This window comes from Anomalospiza imberbis, chromosome 19 (genome assembly GCF_031753505.1).
Source record: "Anomalospiza imberbis isolate Cuckoo-Finch-1a 21T00152 chromosome 19, ASM3175350v1, whole genome shotgun sequence".
NCBI classification, from domain to species: domain Eukaryota; kingdom Metazoa; phylum Chordata; class Aves; order Passeriformes; family Viduidae; genus Anomalospiza; species Anomalospiza imberbis.
In genome coordinates, this window is record NC_089699.1 from 3,474,809 (window position 1) to 3,494,377 (window position 19,569).

Here is a 19,569-nt window from a genome sequence, read left to right on the forward strand (position 1 = left end):
CTGTGCTAGGAATTGTGAGATGCTTAAGATATAATTACTCTATATTAATGAGATGAGATCTTCACAAAAAGCATGATGAGCCTGCCAGAGAAATAAACCACAGAGTACTGGCTAGCCTGATTTTTTTTTTCTCTTTGCCATCATCATGTTTTAAATGTTCATGCATACTGATTAAAATTTAGGTTAGGTTCTTGAGAGCTGTTGCCAAGTCTTGTCACTCAGGGCTTTTTAGATGCTGTAGATTTAACCCTCAGTGTGCCCTTTTGGTGGCCAGTTTCCCAGATACTGAGGGCAGATAATATTCTGCCATGTCCAGCTGAACTGATGCATTCAGACTTCCTGAGGAAAAAGCCTCTTGAGTGCTTCTAAAGTATTTATTTATCTAGGCTTCATCTTACTGAATTTACTGTTTGCTGAACCAGGCAAACTCTGTTGGCCTGGCATGAGATAATATGTTTGACTTCACTCTTTCATTCTTATGGAATGATATTTGAGATGCATGGCTTTTTTAATTTTTTCAAGAATATCAGGGGAAAATAATTTCAAATGGAGAGAGAATTTTGCTGAACATCTGGGAGCAAAATGGGGAAAGTTTGATAAATGACATCTTGCTGACATGGAATAGCAACTAGCTCAGTGAAGGAATCTAGGGCATTGCAAGTAAAAGGATTTTATTAAGTTTAGTTCAGCTGGAAGTACAGCGCCATGCTGTATACATACGCTTGACAGTAACAGATTATTCAAATTGTCAGATTTTAAAATGCGAAAAAATTCAGTCTGAAGTCATGCAGTAGTCTTAATTTCAGGAGCAGGAGTGTCTGTATACAATAGACACAGACATTTTTGACTACTTAAGTCAGCAGAGGAGATTCTTGTTAAAATTTATATTCTGATCAGAGGTTGATTGCTATATTAAATATATGGAAATACTTGATTCACTAAGCATGGTATCATCAGCTTATAATTGATAACCCAACTGCATAAATATAAATTTTTTCAGGTTGACTATTCAACTGTTCTTCATTTTAGCCATTTTGTGTCTGGGACCCATTGGCTCTGCTCTCAAGAGCAGGGGACAGTGTGAGAGGAAATGGCCTCACCTGGTGCCGGGGGAGGTTTCGGTTGGGCATTAGGGAAAACATCTTCATTGAAAGGCTTGTCAGGCGTTGGAAGGGGCTGCCAAGGGAAGGTGGTGGAGTGACCACACCTGGAAGTGTTTGGGAAACCTGTGGATGTGACACTTGAGAATGTGGTTTAATGGTGAACACAGTGGGTGGTACTGGTTGGACTGGATGATCCTAAAGATTTTTTCCAAATGTAACGATTCCGTGATTTCCATGTGTGTATGCAAATGTAATTGTATGTCTAAAAGATGTGTAAGACCTTTTGAGAAAAGAACTTGGAATCAAACTGTACTTCAAATGATGAACTTTTGGGGTCTTGTGCAAACTATTTTTGTCCTCTGGGTGATTTTCTTTCTAAGGGGATGCCAAAAGCATCAGTGCAGACTATGAGGGCTCCATAAAACCCGTTTACCATTTTCATTGTATCCTTGAACCTTCAAAAAGAGAGAGAGATTAAAACACCTGCAGATGGAAACAGGACATTCCATGCATGACATGTTTTCCAGTATCCTTTCATTCTGATTCTTCCTTTCTTTTTTTTTAATTACAGTTCTTTGAGGTTCCGTTTGACTCAAATATGAACAGGACTAAAAACAGACCACTGGTGCGGGGACAGATCAGGTAAGGCAATGCACACCTGCTCTGGCTAAGGAGGAGTAAACCTTTTATCTATTTCCAAGTTTCTCTTCCTCTTCAGATGACGAAAAGCAGCACTTTGAGACAAAACACCTAAAAGAAATGCACCTCTCTGTTCCTTGCTATTTCTTCATGTTTATAACTTCCATGTGAGCAGTTTGGGCACTCACAGCTGTAAAATACTGAATTTCTCAATACAGTAGAATTTCCCTTCATATTACATATTTCTTCATGTGTGAAGAAATATACACTCTGTGTGTGGTGTGGCAACATGCAGTTATGTTCCATTGAACTTTTGTTTTGTAATAATAAATCTTAAAAAATTCCCATCTAAGAACAAACACAAAAATTTGTTGCTTCTGCATGTTTAGCTGGTTGAAAACTCATTGGGGCATCTTAGGAAATTAATTTTAAAATTTGTTATCGTAAACTTTATCATCATCTACCAGTAAATTCCTCCCCCCACCAAAAAAAAGTCCTTCATTATCATAGGAATTTTCTTTAAAAAAAGTCCTCCATTCCCTCTGTCTTCTGGATTATGTATCAGTTCACTTTCTTAAAGGCTGTTTGGCAACTGGAAAAGCAAAGTAAAAAGGAACATCAATAAAAATCCTCTAACTTACTTGCAAACTGAAACTGAAGGTCCAATTCATAAATGATTAAACAAACAATTTTAGTATTGCATTTCCATGATTTGTGCCAAAGAGTCTTTATAACAAAATTATGTTTTCCCCTAGGCTTCTGTGAACAGTTGGTCCTATTTATTTCTGTGTTTTATCCATCACCTTTGGAGGACTGAAAAAAACCACGATAGATGAAATTACAAGAAAATTGAGACAAAATACTCAAGTGAACCTTGGGGGTAAATTCACTCTTGTGGTAAATAGAGCGCTTCAATAAACTTGTTCTGATTTGTTCTCAAAGGTGGTGCTAATTGCAGATTCCCGAGTTAATTTTACTTAAAAACATATTTTAGGGACCACTGCAGTGAGGGCATCTTTAGGATATACAGTAAGTCAGGCTTAATTGTGTGGTTCAGGGGACCTGCATTTCTGCCTCCCCTGCATGTGGTCCTTAGGCCCTGGGAGAAGGAAGACTTATTAGGAAAAAAAATGATGGGGGGATTTTATTTTTATTATTATTATTTTATTTTTATCATAGTCTGCTAGCATGGCTTGCAGTACTTCTGGAGTCAAAAATATAACTAGGAAACTTTCTGTCAATTTCTGATTCAGAGAAAGCAATTTATTTTATGTTTACAGTGTCCTTAAGTGAACTTCACTGTCATCTGAATGCACCACAAATTGGCAAAACCGTATTTAATGGATTTTCTTACGTTCCCCCCCTTTCAGATTTGCTTTCACCACAAAATGGTAATGTTGGGGACACTGGGCAATCACTCATCAATCTATCTACCTGCCTGTCAACAGCTAATTTAAAGTTCTTTAGTGTCACTTCCCTTGAATAATGCTGGTCTTGCTCCCTGCAGACCATGGAGTACGCAGACCTTGACTGGGGTTATTTCTTCTGTGGTGTGCCAGAGGAGAATAAACTGGTGCAACTGATCTAACCTTGTTGTATTTTGCCACATATTTCTTGGTGTTCGTTGAACTCTTTCCTTCCTGGCTGATAAAATAAAACCTGTAATTGGTTATGCTAAAACCAGTCAAAATCAGACAAGAGAGGGATGGACAAATAGTACATAAGAGACTGGTGTCTTGGCTCTGGAAACAATTCAGAGAGTTTGGGGAGTTCTTGCCCAGAATTTGTCTGACATTTGAGTTCTGACATTTTCTTCTCTTTAGCTGCTTCATTTAATGAAACATTTGCTGCTTTTTTAATTCTGCTGTGTTACAACATCTGTGCTATCCAGTGCAAACGAGACATAATTTTCTAATCCATCTTCATTTGCACTCTGTAAATATATTCTCTTTTTTCCTTGCTTTCCTTGCTTTTTATTTATTCGGCATAGTCGTCATTACAGAACTGGACAGTATGGGTAGCAGTTTTTGTCCTGAGCTTGAGATCCTTTTTAAAGAGAGAAGGCTGTTAACTCTCCATCGTGTTGGCTCTGCAGCTCCTTGGAAAGGCTTTCAGTGGTGGCTTTGATGCGACTCCTGCCCACTGAAAACTGCACTGAGTCCAGTGAGAGTTTTTCTAGAGGATGTGCCATCACAAAGAGAATTCTTACATGCTTTGAATGTACCAGAATCAAACTGGTAACCCCCATGAGGTTCTTGGAGTTACTGAGTCACGCAGTCCCTGGATGAGCTGGTGTCTCCATTTTAAGTAAGACAATTCACAGAGATGGCTTGTTAGGAAATGTTAAGCTTTTGAAGAGAAACTATTCCCATGTGTTCTGCTTTGTGGCCTCCGCTCGCAGCTTCAGCTCCCAGTTTGTTCAGGGTTAAGACTAGCTGTCCATTCTAAGTGATCATGCTTCCAACAACATTTCTCACCTTCCTTTCTGCCTGAAGTCTTCACGTTGAGAAAACACAAGTCCGCCTCAGGGGTTAATTTTTCTGCATACACATTCACGTGGTTCCCAAACCCCCACATGTCGCCCTTTTCTGTGAGTTGCTGCGGACTTGCAATTTCCTTTGGCATCGATGAGAAGCATCCGTAGCTTTCAGAGAAAGGCTCTGTGGCCTGGGCTGCACTTTGAGGTGTGGACATCTGGCTGGAGACAGTATTGTTCTCTTACTAGTAACATTCAAGAAACGTCTCAGTTGGGCAGCTTTGGCCTGTCCATCATTCCCTGTGAGCCAGGAGCCATTTCTGCAAAGATCTCTGGAAGGATGGGGTTTGGAAAAGTAATTTACCTCCATCCTTTGTGAAGTCTCTGTATTGCATGATCTTGATGGCTGAGAATTACTTAGGGGCTCAGTGTGCCCCTGCTTTATATTTTATATATTTGGGCTGGACAATCCATAAATCCATAAAGGCAGTGGCACAGACGGGTTCTGTAGAGCTGGGGCTGCTGAATGTAGGGACGAGAGCACATTTACCTTATTTGACAGACCCCAAACCCACCTCTGGTGCCCCCAGGGAATCTTCTGACACTGTTGGGACATCTGTGACAAACAATACCAGATAGTTCATTGACTGCTTGCTTTACAGTGTTCTATGTAATTTGTAAGGCTCTGAAAAAAATGTTCCCTTTGAGCCATGAGATGTAACCATCCTTATTCTCTATTCAGAGAGTAATGAGACATCCTGTTGCAAAAACAAGAGTAGACCCAAACACAGCATGCCACTGAGTGCCATCCATCATCCTGCCTGCCCACATCTTCCTCCCTCCTCTGACCCCTCAAGTCTTGTTTGGAGATGTAAACAGCTTGAAATGTTCTTTATACTTGGACTGCAGTGGTTAAGTCATTAAGCATGTTTGTGTTCTGCATTATAATAACAGCTGATACTGTTTCCTTCTATGAATTTATTTTGTGTAATTGACGAGGAAAAATGTCATGTGCTCACACAATCTTAGATTCATCTGAAGTGGCAGCAGCTTTTTCTGATTTCCTGTTGGGTGTGATTTATTCCCTTGTTTTTTAAGGTAATGGATTTAATTTTCCTGCAGATTAATTTTAACAAATTTCTGGTATGAGCTGCAGTAGCTGAGTGAGATCAACCTCAAGGGTGACAAGTGTTCTGCTCTGTTATGTTGTGCAAAGTGACAGGTTTGATCACCCTTTACCTGCCTACACTGCTAAACATTGGCAGTTGTATGAACTTAGGGTACTGCTGGATCCACTGTGCTAATCACTCATAAAAGACTTCATAGTTGTACAAGGATAGTTTTTAATCTTAAAAGAAAAAAAGACCTTGAACGGTATGTTCTAAATAACCAATTCACGGCTATGTAGACATTGTTCAATTCTGCTTCTGTGCTACTTTACAACTTACAGTTGTTTTCTGTACCCAGTCCTTCGGCTTTGGACTCAGCAGTGGCTGCCTTGGAAGTGGGCCTGGGGCTTCTCCTTTGCTTACTTGGACCATGAAGCATTGTACAGGTAGCTTCAGAGGGTGCTCCAGGCTGAAAAAGGCCTCAAGAGAGATGAAGACCCATCTCCAGCTCACAGCAGTCTTGGCTCTAAGGGGGTCAGACCTGATTCTTCCAGGTCTTGTTTCAAAACCTTTCAATATAATGGCTTCAAACTGCAAAAGAGTAGATTTAGAATTAGATCTTAGGGAGAAATTCTTCTCTGTGAGGGTGGGGAGGCCCAGGTCCAGGTTGCCTAGAGAAGCTGTGGCTGCCCCAACCCTGGCAGTGTCCAAGGCCAGGTTGGACAGCGCTTGGAGCACCCTGTGGTAGTGGAAGGTGTCCCTGCCCATGGCAGGGTGGTGGAAAGAGATGAGCTTTATGGTCCTTTCCAATCCAAGCCATTCTGGGATTCTATGATAAAACTAACATGCTGTGGAATTTATTGCTATTCTCCTTATGCAGATTATTTGTACTCAAGCTATACTATGCACAGTATATAGCTATACTATACACATGTAAGAAGTTTAAGTCTATTAAAATGGCAGAAGGCAGCACAACACAGCTAATGCCTTGAATGCTTCAACACAAAGAAATAAATCTTTGTGTTGTTTGATAAATATTTTTTCCAAGAATCCCATTAACCTTTCCCTTAGCAATGCCCAAGGAGCTGTGTTCTGTCTGTGAGCTTTCCACTTCTCATGTTCACAGCTGATGTTTACTGCAGTTAATGGAGATAGTAACACTTCTACTTATTTATATTTCTGAGTGGAGTGTTGACTTGGCTCAGTTTGAACTATAAGCCAAACTCTTGAAGAATCAGACCAAAAAGGGCTCCTGCGCTAGTACTGTTTCTCAGCAATATTTGTGAATTGTAGTCACAATTGCATATATGGAAGTTGGATGTTCATGAACTAATAGAAAACTGCAACATGTGAAATTCTGTTTATTCAGAAGCACATTGTAACTCTAGACTCTTTCTATGTAAAGCTGAGTTTTTCCACTCTGCTGCCTGTAGCAGACCTACTATTACAAATGTAACAAAACCAGTCCACGCTGAAAAAAATGTGTGCATTTTAAAACACAATTTTTCCTGTAATCACTGTGGATAACTCAGGGTAATTAGCTTCTTTCTTAGCTTAACACTAATGTAAGTCAGGAACATTCCTGCTGATGTTAGTGTAGCTGCACGGATGTAAAGTGAAGGAAAATCCATGTCTTAGGCTTACATTGAGACTTGCATTAAGTGTTTTGCTAGCTCTGGTTAAGCCAGAGATTTAAAACTGCCCCAGGGGTCTTGGTACAACTTTGGGTCCCCTTTAGAGATCAACCCGTGCTTAGGTGGTGGCTTTGCTCCCTTGGGTGGTCATTTCAGACAGGTTTCATTCTACTTAAGTTAAAACAAATAAAACAAAAACTCCATAAATCTACAGTTCTTCAAGAATAATAATTTTTAAGAGATCAGATGCTTATTCCCTGCAGGGGAGCATTCTGATGCTTTGTTTAGAAAATACCTCATTTTAAAGGGACTGCCCTGAGATCTTTTTAAATGATAAAAATGTTTCTTTTTTCAGTGGGAGGCTTTCCTCTTGTTTAAACAGGGCACGATTCAAAGCAGACACTATCACAGCAGCCTTTTCAAGAATTTCTTATCCTGCTTGTATTCAGGCTTTATTATTTAAAAACAAGTAAATGCATTCCTTCCCCACCACCACCCTCCTGCCTTCATTTTTTTTTCTACCCTGTGTTTTCCCGGAGCTGTCATTGACTGTGTTTGGTAAACAAGAAATTAAAAAGGCAGCTTTATATTTTTGACATGTACAATTGCTTGTAAAAATGAACTTCTTGCCTTTTGAACAGCAGAGTATTTATTTTTTTTTTTCTGGCTTGGCCATGTCACAGAGAGGTATGGGGGGAGAAACCTTGGGGCTAAAATATAGTTTAATGAGAACAAAACCCACATCAAAGGATTGTCTAATGCAATGTTATAATGCTTACTGTGTCTCTTTCCCAAAGGGGATATGGATGACAGTACTTATATTTCAATTATCTATTCACTGCCTGCATGGGATGTTGCTTAAATGGTTCTGAGGTATTAGAGGCCTTTTGTAGAATGCACAGAAAAATAGTGATACTGCACATTCTCCTCAGATCAAAATGTATGTTAGGAGGAAATTATATGGCTCTAACTACATATATATTTTGTTTCTTAGGGCAATAAAGAAGGTTGTTTTATTAACTCCACATTTAAATTTGTTTCAGTTGAATTGAAGCAATTGCTGGTTCTCCAGTTCACTCCTGCCCAGGCCTCATTCTGCCACAGCTCAACCCAGACATTCCTTTGCAGGCAGCTCTGTTTGGTAAATATAAATCCTGCAGAAACACTTGACCCCTGATGCCTTGCTGCTTTTTAGCTCAGTCTATGGGTCTTTACCCCCAAATTATTTATCTGAATCTTCAATTGCATGCAAGACAGTTGATAAATCGGAGTACATTGTGCCTTGCCCCACATTAGGAAACATCCCATATGCTCATGTATAAAGCTGGAGTCACGGTGCATTTGGCTAAATAGCTACTCCATCTGCTTGTGGAGAACACTGCAGAGAAGTGATACGGGCTCCTAATGGAGTTGTCTTATCCTCTCATGTCAGCTCCTCGCCTGGGGGCTAGAGCCACAGGAACTGGAGGGAATCGAGCCATTGTGCACTAATCCTGCCATCTCTGTGTCTACCATGAATGGGCCTCTTGGACATCGATTGCAGCCATTGCCACTTTTCTTCTTTAACTGACTAGCAATGAGTCATTATCTCCAAAGGTGATGTTAAAATGAGTTTTTACAAACAAACAATATTTAAGCTTGAAGCCCAAGATCCTTTCCCCATCTTGGGGGCAGTGTTCTCCTGATGGCTTTTCTTCCAATACCTGTCAAACATTTCAGGTTCATGTTTGTAAATTCTGGCTTAATGCAGTCAAAACCCCAACACTGTTCCCATTATTAGTATTGAACCTTGTCTGGTTTAACCATAACAGCATCATCATTCACCCTGTGCCAAGTGGTGTAGGAAATGTCACTGCTCAACAAGTCCATTATGGAACTGCCTCTGATTAGGAGCTGCTATGCCCTGAGATCTGTGTACAGTGAGTCATGTTGGAAGTGAATTTCCTTCTGTGAAGGACAGAGTTTATCATGTCTCATACAAGTTATAACTTTCATGTTATCAGCTTCGCAAGTCAGATATAAAAGAGGTTTTTTCTTGCACTTTAATTAGCTGTGTGAACACAGATGCTTGCTCTCTGGTCTCTATGACTAGAAAAGCTGCATTCCTGAGGTTGAGATATGTGGAGAACCACTTTGATATGTTTTATTTAGTTCTTTTTTTTGCTAGAGATGTAAAGTCACAAGGAATATAAAATTATAAATCATGCTAGAAAGAAGCCACAGGGACTCCTATTGCTGCCTGTGTGACAATAATTATGTTCCATTCATGCACTTTGATGGTATGTGAAGGGTTTTTTCATTTTTCAACTAAAAAACGCCATAACCACTGATAGAACTGTAGATAATCTACCTAGATAGTAATTCAGGAATCCCAAAATACAGCCATCCTCATCCTCCTCACCTCTGAGATGAGACTTAGCAGCTATGACTTCTCTATAGAGTGTTCCCATGATGTGGGTGTCAAAGGCATGTTTGCAGCGGTGCAGGGGAATCTGCAGATGGGCAGAAAGGATCTGGCTGAACTTGAAATTTGTCAGGCTCAGTCTGGTTCATTGCTCATCCACTGGCTGGTGTCTAGAGACTGATCCTCTTCCCATGGCAGACCTTTGCATCTTGTCCTGCTCTGTTTTGCTGTAGGGAATAGCTTAATTCCTTCATTTTCATTGCTTCTTGAAATGTATTTAGAAGCAGTGTTCCTGTGCTGAGATGACTGGACTGTCTTCTCTCTTCTGTTTTTGAAGAGCATGTTGATAAATACCTTAGAACATCAGTTTTCTCTGTCTAAATGGGATTGAGATCTGGCCTAAGACTTCTTTACCACTGCTTTCCAAATCTTGGCTGAGGGCTCAGCAGAAGCACATGTTATATTTAATCATTCTAAATCAGAAAAATATTTCTGGAGAGACCAAATTATCTATGCTGTTAGTCAGGTAGTGTCTGGCTCTTAAAGAGAGAACTGAGATTTTGAAGTAGAATAAATGGATCACTTAACTGCCATACTCTTAAGGTTAGATCAAAGAGGAGGATTTAGTTTAAATATTATGGGGGACGTTTTTCAGATTTACTGTAGGTTTGTCTTGTAAGCACTTAAAAAAATATTTACATTTTCATGACTGCAGGGAAGCTGTGAATATTATTAGTCACCCTTTCACTCCTACCTCACAAAGCTATATACCACAAGCGTGTTGACACTCCACAGGGTCGCTCAGGGTTGTTATGATTAACATTCTGGTGTGGATATCAAGTGTAATAAAAGCATAAACATACTGTAAGTATAGGTCCTTTTTTATTTGTAATTCTTTACTTCCAGGTGGAGTGATGAGGACCAATTGGAGTGTCTGCTTAATAACAAAGGGCAGCATAAAAGTTCTAATTTTGTCTGAACAACAAGTCTCCCTATGGTGCACTGAGCTATCTCGTCCCATACCTGGGCTCAGACCTCAAGGCAGGCTCATGAAAGCATGAAAAAACAGATCCTGGTATCATTTGCAGGGAGTTAAACTGGTTAAACTGAGAGCAGGAGATGAATAGGAGAAAACTCAGTGCTGAGGGTGGGACTCTTGATCTCCTTCCTTGGCTGAGTTAAAATTCTTGCATCATCTTAGTGAAACCTTCAGCAAAATCAATCAAGCCAATTTTGCTTTACTCAAGCATAAAAAAGAGAGATGTGTCCCTTTCAGGATGAAATGATTCTTTTAAATCAGCCGTGTTTGTTTATGGCAGTTTTAAAGCACCTTGATCTGGCAGGGGAATCAAAACATCTGCAGCTTGGGCTCTTGAACAGTGAGGGGAACAAATTGCCCCCACTTTGTGTAAAATACAGCGTTGATCATGTTTTTGTACAAGGATACATACCTGTGGCAGGGCGGCCTGGGCTACATACTTGGTCTGTTTCTTCTTTGGGAGAGAAGTGAATTGAGGCAGACAGGCAGTATGTTATCCTAGTCTGTGTTTATTTACACTAAATACACTTCTGAGCAAGTATATTTGATGGCAAAGCCAGAGCTGGTGACAATTGAGAGGCAAAAATCATCTACCACTCTCATACTTCCTCTTAGACTGAATTGTTCCTCAGCTCAGATTTTATGTTACAAGTTAGGTTTAGAACTTTTCCTTAATTTTTATCTTTTTTTTTCCCCACATCTGGGGAAAAGTACTGTCCAGCCTGAGATTAGCAACATCTTTATCATAGTCATTACCAGAAATCAAATTACAAAAAAGACACAAAAACACAGGTGGACAGAATTGCAACAAGTGTTTTCTGGCAGTCTTAAAATTTGTGGTATATCCAGTTAAGAGGGATTTGATATAAATTTGGTATAAAATTCAGTACTCATAGTACTTGTAGGCCACAGCAACCTGTTTTTGGGGATGAAATACCAGACAGACAGACAGACAGAAATACCAGACTGACAGAATGTAGATACTACTTCTTAACCTGTGAAGAAAAAATTAAATAATTCACTAAGAAAAAAAAAGAAAGACTTGACAAAGATCCCCATTTATTTGTCTGTCTTCATTGCTAAATGATAGACAAGTTGTATTCTGATATTTGCAGTTGATGGAGAAAAATTGAATTCCCGATTAAAAGTGCAGTTTACTCTCACGTTTTACTTTTAAACTGCCTCATCCTTCATCCCTTCTCATGACTCATAAACTTTCTTGCATAACTGAAAGAGAATAAATGAATATCTATTAAGATCTTTCTCAACATTTTCTCCTTTAAAATAGTACCATTTTAGCTCATTGATACATCTTGTTCAGTTTAATATAACTCTGGTACTTTGTGAGTTTGAGCTTCAATCAGCAGGTTCTTGGGCTTTTCATAATACTCAGCCACAATGTACCTGTAAAAGAGAATATCAAAAGTGAGAGCATGAATTGCTTGTGTTAAGTAAAGCTTCTGACTGATGCTGAATCGGAACTACATGAAAGAAATAGAGGTCTGGCAGTGTGTCCATTCTGCCAGTGTTACAGCTGTTTGTTTTCATTTTAATTGCAAATAAATCTTTCCTTCAGACTAATCCAATCTGTAATTGAAAGTTGTAGTTATATATATTTTTTTTTGCTTTGAGTCCTTAAAAACTGCAGCCTCAAAACTATACTAATTAGGGGTCATGATGTATTACAGAATCCCAGAATGGTTTGTGTTGGGAGGGACCTTAAAGACCATCTAATTCCAACCCCTCTGCCATGGACAAGGATGCCACCCACTAGATCAGGTCATCATGTAACCACTTTGATTCAGAATCTTACATCTGAATATGGATGTTTTTTCTATCAAGTAGAGCTCTCAGTCTGTCTGTAGAGCTCTTTGAGAATTTAGTCTAATTTTTTTGTAAAAAAAATTCAGAATCATTTTACTAAAGTCATCAGCAATGAAGCTACTGATCCACGCAAGTTAGTAGTGTTGTTACTATGACAGAACTGTTAGTAGTGTTGTTACTATGATAGAGCTTTTACAGCTGCCAGTGGTCATGGATATGGTTTTCATTACTAAATTTATAAATACACAGCCTGAAAGGATTTGTGTGGAAAGTTAAAATTTTATTTCAGAGTTGGTAGATTGCCATCATTCGGCATTCTGCCATGATTACTGATTTATTTTGAACGCTCTGGACCTTATCTTGAACATAGAAACTGTGTGAGGCAATTTTTTAACCTTCCATCAAAAATAATTTCAGGGATGCTACTGTTGCTATTTGGGGCAAAATGTCCTTTTCCAGCCTTCTAGCTCCTTTCTTGCAGTCAGCTGAGTTGTTGGCACTCACTCCAGCAGACGACCCCATTGCCAGTTCCAGGCATCTGTGCATCAGGGGAGGCAGGGCTGGAAGTGACACAAATGCAGTCCAGATGTGTGCTTGAAGGGGTTGGGCCTGCATCCCCGTTACCTCAGCTGTGGGAGCAGGAAGGCTTCTTACAGTCTTCGTAACACCCTCAACTCTTTTCTGTCTTCTCCAGATGGGATGGGGTTGCCTGCTCTAACTCCTGTTGTTGATGGCCTTTCCCAATTTTTCTGATGGATCTCTAAAAGCTGCTGAGCAGAGTTCAGCAGTTCTTGGGTGCTGATCTTAAAGAAAATAAATATAAGTTTAAAAAATACTTTTGGCTGATGCTCCTCCCACTAGAGGGAGGGGATCAAGTCATAGCCCAGTACTGTAGGACAGTCATGCTGACCAAAGTTACAGTTCCTACCCTGGGACTTGTTTTCAGCAACTCTTAGTGTTGCCTGGCTGCAGGAATTGAGAAGATGCCAGGAGATGAGCAAAACTAAATCAGCAAACTAAATCATAAGGAGGAGTATGGTTTTATGCATGGATGTAGGTAGAAATCTCCATGGACATCCTTTCCCCTTCATGACTGTGGGCTTCTGCAGCCACAGAAACCATCAAAGGGGTTGTACTTGAACTCCTGTTTGCGTAACCTCTCACTGCTGTTGGAAAAGGGTGAAACCTTCAGACTGACGCTTTTGTCTGAATTGATAAGTGGCTTCAGAAGCCTTAAGAACTTATTGCTGACCTGGAAAAAATTACAGAAAAGAGGAGGGGGCTTTCTCCAGCGGCTTTGTATTGACGAGTAGTCTGGGGACATTTTTAGTACCTAGAGATTCCAGAAATAATAAACAACTTATGATGCTTCCTCCTGAAATCTGATTTTAATTATGGTTTTGGAACAGCACTGGACTCATATCTCAGCTTGTGATGGTGAAATGTAGTTGCAGATGAGGATCACACTTGTGTTCTTTGTCTGCCAAAATACCTTCTCTTGAGCTCCTGCTATTTTCAGCCCATCTGTGCAGGGACCTGGTTCAGGCTGTCCCTCTTCTTATTACAACAAGTTGTTTTGACACTATATGCAGATAGAATTTGGGCCCAGAGTAACAATATTGAAATTAATTTAAGTCATCAGTCTCACCTCTGTTGTCTCAGCATTGTTTACCTGCCACCGTGGAAGATGCTGAAGTCAGGGATAATTTAGTACCATTTCTGTGGGTGAGCAAGGGGAAGAAGCACAGTGGTCTTACTGAACCTATGTCTTGGATGACACAGAAAACTCCCCAAAACCCAAACCCAGTTTTTGTCTCATCAAAAAGTGGGTAAATTGCAGTTTATTTAAAGGGCAGAGTCTGTGCAGAGTATTTGCTGTTACTAAAATCCCACACAGAGGAACACAAGGGTAAGTATTTGGCTCCATTTGAATATGGAAATTACTCTAAATAAAGTTTCTTCTCTTTCCACCCTCCTTGTCTCGCAAGCCCATGCCTGTATTCTTCCTTCACTGTCCCTGCTCTGGTTATTTTAAAGCATCACCCTGCATTTGGCAGAACGGATCCATGGTCTTGTGGCACGAGGGACAGTTGTCAATATTAATGAGATCTAATTCAGAATAATCAACTGGGAATTTAAATGTTCCAAATCCATTAAGGTACTCCAGGCATGCTGCAGCTAAATAAAAGAGCATTGTTCTTTGGGGTTTTTTTTGTTTACCCTTTTAGAAGTGGGTGACATGTCTATGAAGGATTTCTGACAGACAGGGAGAAGACAGGATTTATTACCTTCTGTATTAGGCTTTGAATCTAATTTTCAAATATATGCACTTATATTTCACCTGCTTTTCATGTATATTTGGTGTGCCCAGTTTGCCATTAACACATGGTCACAAATTAAGTTTCTTATGTATTTACATAACATCTGAACATGAATGGCATAGTACTGCTGATTGAATGAATGCACCCATTCAGGATTCATATGTGCTTTGTGTCTGCACTTGTATGGGAGTGTCAGTCTGTTCACAGGAATAGGTTAAAGCATTAGATGCTGATACAGGAATTTTCCATAATTTCAAGTACTCATAGGTTTTAAGAGGGAATTGTGTTTTGCTCTTCGTTGGTTTTTTAAAAAATTCATTAAACTTTTGCCCCATTTTAAACACTGTTTTTTAGATTATAGTTCAAACTCTACTTTGACAGTCATCTTCGCAAAATGTTTGGGCAAAGACAGCACAGAAAAGCCTGTGTAAGTAGTCCTACTGTTGATCATTATAGACATGAAGCTTGCTAAGGCTGCTGTGAAATAGGTAAAATACTACATTAATTTTGTAGAAGGGCAAATGCTTTAATTTGTTTTCACCTCTTAATTTTTCCAAATAAGGCTGTGAGTCAGTAAGTACTATTATCCATGGTTCTAGATCCTGTTAAATAATTTATTTCCTGCACATGTGTGTAAGCTCATTATTTGCGTACAGAACATCTGTAGGTGGCAACTAGTTTAGGGGTTATATTATTGCACATGAATTAAAATATGCTGCTGCATCACCCAAAGCCTCCTCACTCCTCTGGATGAGGGTCCACGTGGATGTCTCATGGTCATTCATGTATGTAGGAGATACCTGAATAGCACCCATGTGGAATTCCTCCTGGCTGTTCCCATTCCCTCCAGCAGCCCTGGGCTGTCCTTTAGCAATCCTCCCCACCCCAACCAACAGCATATCTCCAGAACTGAATGAGGAGAGTGTGGGCCTCATCTTCCTCCTGCTTCTCATTCTCCTCTTGGATGCTCTCAGTGGAGTGTGACTGAGGTGGGGCCGTCTTGGGTGAGCTCCCTGGGAAAAGAAATGACAACACATTTCCTTTGCATCAGGAAAAGTTTGATTATTCACTAGTCAAGCTGAAATTCTAAAAAGCTTTTAGCTGAAGGTGGATGTCTTTTAGCACTTTTATTAGGTAGATTTCAGCATATTTGTTGAAGAAGAGAAGAGGGACAAGGCAAAACTATTACCTTTTGGTTTGCCTTTAGGAGGTGCCCTATGTGGTGACATATTGGGTATTTTAGAGTTGAAATTTGAAGAGAACTCATTTGGCACTCGCAGTATTTTTCCAAAGCCTGATTTTAATCAGCCAAATAACTGAAACCAACTCCTCCCAAGAATCCATCATAAAACCTAGTTTCTTACTCAAGATGTTTGCTTTCTGAGCTAGCTCCTTGGCCAGTTTTCCAATGGAAGATTGCCTTTTTTCCCATGGGAGTGATTCCCTCAGCAAACATGAACGCCCAAGTGAAATGAGGCATATATACCAGCGTCTGTCACCAGCGGGCACTTACTGCATGGGATGGTTTAAGGATGAAGAAAACCATCAGAGACCCCCTCAGCCACTTTTGAACACCGTGTGAGAATTCCGTGGCATTGGGTTACCCAAGGCTGACATGGGCAACATGGTGGCATGAGGCTGTAGTGGGAGGAGCTGTGTGGATATCAGGTGGTGGGGTAAATTCAGTGACAATTCAGTGTCTCAGCCTTTCTCCTGCTCCAGGATGAGATGCTGATCTCCTGTGGTCCCTTGATGAGATGTGGGGCAGCCTGGCAATGGAGAGTGCATCAAATCAGTGAACATCCCTCCATCTACCTGAGTACTGACAAACAGCATCAGCGTGGACATGCACACTGGTCCCTAGAAGACATAAACTAATAGAAATCAGAATATGCTTTAAACTCCTGTGATTTAAACCTAGGCTTCGTCTTGTCTTAACACCTGCAGTGTCACTGAAGCAGAAAGAGCATCACCAGTGACTGAAATTTCTCTATGTTTTCCTCAAATATTTTCTTTTTCACAGTGAGAAGTTGCTTATGCTTTTCTTAAACCTTATAAATATGACAAGTTTCCATGAGAGTGAGTTGAATTCTCTTCTACCTCATTTTTCGCCATGAAAGAAAATTCCTGATTTCCCATTGCAGTGTCTATATGATGCCAAATAGTATTTTAAGAGGCAGAAATAACAAAGCTGAGTCATCAGATCTATCTATGACTTTATAATCTCAGTTGGAGTTTTGGGAACAGGCCTTTGTAAGTCAAACAATTACTCTTCTTTGTTGAGGAAACACTAGAGAGAAATAGAAAATGTGGTGCTCTCAGGATGTCTGAAAGTAAAGTAGTTCAGCTGCTTAAGAGGAACCATCCCATTGACTTTATGCCCTCCCCTGAGAGCATTAGGACAATTATAGACACTGATCAGACTGCCTCAAATTGCCCGGAGAAGTTGTGGCTGCCCCACCCCTGGAAGCATTCAAGGCCAGGCTGGATGGGTCTTTGAGCAACCTGGTTTAGTGGAAGGTGTCCTTGCCTTTCAGAGAGGGGTTGAAACAAGATGGGCTTTAGGGTCCCTCTCAACACAAACCATTCCACGATTCTGTGGTTGCATACTGTGCCTTCAGAAACTTCCCTTAAAGAGGCAAAAAGGAAGAAACCGAAAAACAAAAACGTGCTCTCATCCACCAGGATCACAACAAATCTTTTGAAGGTCTCAGCCACCTAATTTCACCCCTCCCTTTTGCTAAAGCCTTATTTTTTAAAGGTATTTTTCTGATCCACTGGTTGGAAATGAAGGCAGCAGACACCTGGGATCAGGGCTGGCACCGAGGGCTGTCGGTGCTGCAGGGAAACAGTGAGGCAAAACAGGGTTTATCCATGCAGGAAGACTTTACACTCCCACCCTTTGCCTTCCTGTCTTAGAAGAGATATGAAGGGCTGGGGCCTGCTCATGGAGGGTAGTGTGCGTTTAAATTGGAGACACGTAGATAAGTCTTCACTCCTTATTAGTGAGAAAAGTGCTCGTTGCATTAGCTCAAACTGTGCCCTCGTTTATGTCTGTGAGCCCTGCAGGGTGGATATGGGCAGCCCAGCCTCGTAGGATCACACTGGTCTTTTGTTGCCTCGAGAGTGAGTATTGTGTGAATTGGGTGTTTACTGTCTGACAGTATTTTATTCAAGAATCAGTCGAGATCGATTTGTTTAACCAGACTTTCACTACAAAGGGGCAACATCTACAAAGTACTCTGACATTTGTGGTCAGCATTGGGACCACTGGCAGTACAGGTTGTGTTTTGCACAGGAGCAAAGGAGCTCCTGCACAGGAGCACCACAGGCTGCAGAACCAGAGGGCAGAGCTCCGTATGGCTCCTTTCCTGAAAGCAGCCTCAAATTTTATACATCTCATTGCCAGTGAACGGCAGTGACGTACCCTCCCTCGACTCCTGCTGTACTGGTAACACCAGGGCTGGTAATGCTGAGTAGAAATGTGCTCTGTGCACACCGTGTTACCTAAAATCTGTAGATGGTTTAGAAAAGCTGGATAAAATTACTTAGTCAATTTAAATTGAAGGCAGATCTTTAGCATAAGATTTGCTTATTTTAGTTCTTCCAGGTATTTAGGATCTCTGTACTGCATTGGTCTAACAAATATCTTAAATATAAAAATTTGACTAGTAGGAATTTTTGCTGATAAAACTCCCATAAAATTCATCCCCACCAGCAAATTTTTCTTATTTTCTTATGAGGGTCGTAGCGGTGCTTGCAACGCCTATTTTAGGGTTAAGGATTTGACCAGAGGGCAGAGTGGATTGTAGAACACAAAGGCTGCATGGTTTTCAATTAGACAAAAGGTGTAAAGCTAAACTCTATGCAGAGACCTTCATTGCAAGCACACATTTTCTGGTTTTACATGGATGGCTGTGAGTGTATATTTAGCCACATGGGTTATTAAATACAACTAATGTAATGGCATTTTCCTCCTTTCCAGAGGTTGCCCACACCACATTGTTTCTTAGGGGCTTTTAGTTCTCTCTTCCTGTTACAGCAAACACCTCAAACAAGCACAGAAGAGGAGATCCCCACCTTGCTCCAGCAGCAAATATGTTGATCTGGCACAAGGAACCACAGCTAAAGCTTCTTCAGGGTAGTGGCATCATGCTGCCTGTCAAGTATGGTTCTGATAGCCAAACAAAAAATCTTTGTTCATCTTATTTGAATATTTGTTGTGGGATTTATTAGCAGAAGTTTACAAAGCTCTAGCCACTTTCTGACAGATTTTAATATGAGTTTCCAACCTTTCTTGAGCTCTCAGCTGAAGCACAGTACAAATGCACAGTTAATTTGCTCCACTCTTGTTTGCTGCTTTTGACCAAACCTAAAATATCTTCAGTTAATTTCAGTCGTGCTTACAAGATAGCCAGTTTTGATTCTGCTGCCAGCATTGTTTTGTTGTGCTCCCTCTGCTTAGTACAGTGCATCAGATAAATGGGGGTGTAGAACATTCAGACTTTTTTCAGTAAAGAATACTTTATACCTATTGATGTAATTTCAAAATGATTGAATGTACTCCTTTTCTCATAAATGCTTATTAATTTTGTGTCTAACCTGGTTTTGTTTTGAAGGATCCATTGCATAACTGCAATCAGTTAAAAATCTGACAAACTGCAACCATGTTAATTTACTCTAAACTCTGAGTGCTTTTTCCAGTGGTTTAAATTCACTAAAATTAAAATGAAGGAGGAAGATCTGCTGAAAGCAGCAGTTCTCCATAAGGGAGAACAGTTCTCCATTACTTGCAGAGCTTGAGTTTATTTGGTGAACACAGTGATCACAAGATTAAGAATCACCTCCATTGCAGAGCTGTAGCAAGATTCTTCACATTTTGGAAAGGCTTTTCTTAGGATGGGGGCTCAAACAGGAAAATTTAGGATGTCTGAGTAAAGCAATAACAAAAATTCAATCTTAATTTTGGGGGGGAGACCAAAGGGAGGGGACAACAGCCATTCTCTAAGGCCAGCTCCTG

At 40.3% G+C, this 19,569-nt stretch overlaps 1 protein-coding gene across 2 annotated transcripts in view; it reads left to right on the plus strand.

Annotated features, from left to right (window-relative positions):
• COX10 (cytochrome c oxidase assembly factor heme A:farnesyltransferase COX10) overlaps positions 1-19,569 on the plus strand; it is a 98,631-nt gene that overhangs the window by 62,761 nt on the left and 16,301 nt on the right. For both annotated transcript variants that reach the window (XM_068210009.1, XM_068210010.1), the window contains exon 5: positions 1,675-1,745. In XM_068210009.1, coding sequence (XP_068066110.1) covers positions 1,675-1,745 — 71 coding nt within the window. The remainder of the gene's footprint in view (positions 1-1,674; positions 1,746-19,569) is intronic.